Source organism: Dipodomys ordii, unplaced genomic scaffold (assembly GCF_000151885.1).
Source record: "Dipodomys ordii isolate 6190 unplaced genomic scaffold, Dord_2.0 Scaffold11265, whole genome shotgun sequence".
Taxonomy (NCBI): domain Eukaryota; kingdom Metazoa; phylum Chordata; class Mammalia; order Rodentia; family Heteromyidae; genus Dipodomys; species Dipodomys ordii.
In genome coordinates this window covers 1-3,774 of record NW_012278477.1, presented here as the reverse complement: position 1 = coordinate 3,774, position 3,774 = coordinate 1, and the positions used below count along the sequence as shown (strand labels likewise).

Here is a 3,774-nt window from a genome sequence, read left to right as displayed (position 1 = left end):
GGGGCTGGGAAGGTGGCTCAGTGGTAGAGCGCTTGCCTTGCATGCCTGAGGCCCTGGGTTCGATTCCTCAGCACCACATAAGCAAAAAGAAAAAAAAAAAAAGAATATAGCTTAGCCGGGCGCTGGTGGCTCACACCTGTAATCCTAGCTACTCAGGAGGCTAAGATCTGAGGATCACGGTTCAAATCCAGTCCAGGCAGGAGAGACCCTGAGACTCCTATCTCCAATAAACTACCAGAAAAGTGGAAGTGGCGCTGTAGCTCAAGTGGTAGAGCGCTTGCCTTGAGCTGAAGAGCTGAGGGACAGCGCCCAGGCCCAGAGTTCAAGCCCCACGATCGACAAAAAAAAAAAAAAATATATATATATATAGCTTAAATGCAGAACACCTGCCTGTCTAATTACATACGAGTTTTTGAGGGATTAAATTACCTGATTAACAAACAAGGTGGTCACAAATTTTCCTGGCTTGAAGACTTCCACAACTTTCCTGATCAGGTCGTCATAGGAGGTCTGACTTAAGTTTGTTTCAAAGCTAACATAAGAAAATTCTGGTTCTGGAGTGATGTGAATAGTCCAGTAAGTTCCCTTAAAGAAACAATGTTATGTTAGCAATGGAAATTAAACACACACCCACCCCAAGACTGAAAATCATACACACACACACACACACACACACACACACCCCCCCCCCCCCCCCCCCCCCCCCCCCCCCCACCCACCCACCCACCCAAGACTGAAACGAGCTATAATTACTTTACTTACATCTGATTTCATTCCATTCATTGAATACCCACAAGGATTGAACAGTGTGGCATCAATGACAGAACCTGGTATCAGGTCACGAATTCCACTCTCCTGGGAAAAGAGAATAAACATGGAATTAAACATAAACTTAAAAAAAAAAAACTATAACTGAAACAAAAATAGTTATAAGCTGGGTACTATATAATTCTAGCTATTCAGGAAGCTGAAAATCTTAAGATTTGGGTTTGAAGCCAGCCAGGCAAAAAAATCTCATAGGCTTAATCTCCAATTTTTCTAAAACAATAGAATATTTTCTTGAACGGGCTTACACGAGTGACATCCTTTGCAGTAACACCATCTTTCATGTAGAACTGGTCCATAACTGCTGGGTCAAGCTCACTCATCAAAATTTCCAGGGTTTGATCTGGCTGACTGATTACCCGACTCTCTGGGAAATCCAAAGTATACAAGTACCTATATAAAAGTTAAGAGGTTTATATAAGTAATAATTGACAACTTAAAATAGATCTTAAATGGACAACAAAAATATGCACCAAATTTTAGCAAACATACCAACAGTCAGAATTCATCCGTCCCATACAATATGCTGCTCCATCTGTTGAGTGAACATAATGTAAAATAAATACAAAAAACTCATAATGAGATGGCTTGTTATCACCTACCCAATAAGCTTGAGTGTATTATACTATATGCTTGCTACCTATGATATCAGTGAAGGAAAACTGAATTCCAAGATGGGTATGATCACCACCTTAGACTAAAAAGTTTTTTCCTCTGAAGGCTGTCACTGAGACAGATTTTATTTCCACTAATAGGCTGGCCTAAACAGTTGATAAATGACGGTCTACACTCTTCCATCTCCCACAGGAATTGGAAGTTCAACTTTAGGCTATTCACTTAAATAAGTCATTGTATGTCAACTTCCTTCCCATACTGTTGGAAGAATAGATTAGGGGCTAGGAATGTGGCTTAGTGGTAGAGTGCTTGCCTAGCACACATGAAGCCCTGGATTTAATATAGCACCAAACAGAAAAAGCCGGAAGTGGTATTGTGGCTCAAGTGGTAGAGTGCTAGCCTTGGGCAAAAGCAGCTCATGGACATTGCCCAGGCCCTGAGTTCATTAAGCCCCAGGACTGTCAAAATAATAATAAAAATGCCGGGACCAGCATTTAATAGCAGAGATTAACCACTGGGCATACTTCTGGGAAGAAATGTATCCTTCTTTATACTGACTTTATACTGTTAAGAACCACTGACTTAGATATAAATGCCTTGGCACTTTTAAAAACAAAACAGCAAAAAAATGGCAGGCATTCAATTCTGACTTTGTCTTTTCCTGTTTTTAGGAACAAAGGTCTTACTATGTTGCATATGCCAGCCTTGAACTCTCAGGCTCAAGAAATGTTGCCTCAGCCTTCATGATATTCTCCTTCAGTCTATTTTCTACAGTACTAATATGAGATGCACCATTATTTTTACAAGGGCCATGTGCAGACACAACATGATTTGTAACAAACTATTCGCTCATTTTAAGTCATCTAATATTTTCATTAACTCTTGCATATTTTGAATTCTATGAAATATTATAAATATCAATTATTATATGGTAAACTCCTGGCAAATATAATCTGATAAATAAAGTACAGAAGAGTGCATATTATGCTACATTTACATACAGATGATCTCATTATCTTAAAATCTTGTGAAGCTGGACCTTTAAAGAGGGAGAAAGAGCCGGGCGCTGGTGGCTCACGCCTGTAATCCTAGCTATTCAGGAGGCTGAGATCTGAGGATCACGGTTCAAAGCCAGCCCGGGCAGGAAAGACCGTGAGACTCCTATCTCCAATAAACCACTAGAAAACCGGAAGTGGCGCTGTAGCTCAAGTGGTAGAGCACTCGCCTTGAGCTGGAGAGCTGAGGGACAGCGCCCAGGACCAGAGTTCAAGCCCCACGATAGACAAAAAAAATAAAGAGGGAGAAAGTTATGTTTAAATTCTTTCTAAACTTACTTGGGAAAATTGCATTAAGAAACTCTATTTCTTCCTGGAAATTCCGGTGTGGGTATCCTTGGTGAGACGGCTTCATGAAATTCTTACGAGAATAAAAGAAGCTCTTTAAAAGGGGGAAGGAGGGAGAAAGAGAATTATTTTAAAGAATTGTTTCTAAATTAATCAGTAATTTTCCAAATATTAAGTCAGCAAAATTTAAACTCTACAAATACTTTTCCTGAAGCTCTTATTTGGCACCCACTTACATATGTCTAGTTTTAAAGTCATTGACTCAATTTAAGAAGTAAAAATAAGGGGCTGGGAAGGTGGCTCAGTGGTAGAGTGCTTGCCTTGCATGCATGAGGCCCTGGGTTCGATTCCTCAGCACCACATAAGCAAAACAAAAAAAGTCAGAAGTGGTGCTGTGGCTCAAGTGGTAGAGCACTAGCCTTGAGCTGAAGGACAGCGCCCAGGCCCAGAGTTCAGGCTCCACAACTGGACCCCCCACCAAAAAAAAGTAAAAATAAAAACTGCATTGATAATGCTGGGTTGTAACTCAGTGGTGGAATACACGCCCAGCATGCCCAGTAACCTGAGTTCAATCACCAGCAATGGAAACAATAAAATAGCAAAACTGTATTAGTTCCTAATGTCTATTTAGGGCTTGAATAAGGTCTGGGTACTGTCCTTAAGACTTTTGTTTTTTTGCTCAAGGCTAGTACTCTACCAACTTGAGGTACAGTTCTACCTCTTTTGGTGGTTAATTGGAGGTAAGAGTCTTATGGACTTCTTGTCTGGGCTGGCTTTGGTCTGAGACCTTCGGTTACCAGTCTCCTAAGTAGCTAGGATTACAGCCGTAAGCCACCAGCTCCAGCTTACTTACTGTACTTAGGAGGCAGAGAAAAGTGGTACTCATGATTAACACAGGCCTTTCTGGAAGCACATCTTAGTTAAGTGATTTACCATTGAGTCATAGCTCCACCCTCCATTTCTTCACTATTTCTTTATTCTTTTTTTTTTT

General features: G+C 40.7%; 1 protein-coding gene across 1 annotated transcript; it reads right to left on the bottom strand.

Moving 5' to 3' along the window:
* Positions 1-429: 429 nt before the first annotated feature.
* Positions 430-2,877, bottom strand: LOC106002465 (S-adenosylmethionine decarboxylase proenzyme 1; the record flags this gene model as incomplete). The annotated part of the gene is made up of 5 exons (XM_013037336.1): positions 430-585; positions 763-855; positions 1,074-1,218; positions 1,318-1,360; positions 2,775-2,877. Coding segments are annotated over 5 exons (540 nt in total), but the record flags the coding sequence as incomplete, so codon positions are not given.
* Positions 2,878-3,774: the final 897 nt, after the last annotated feature.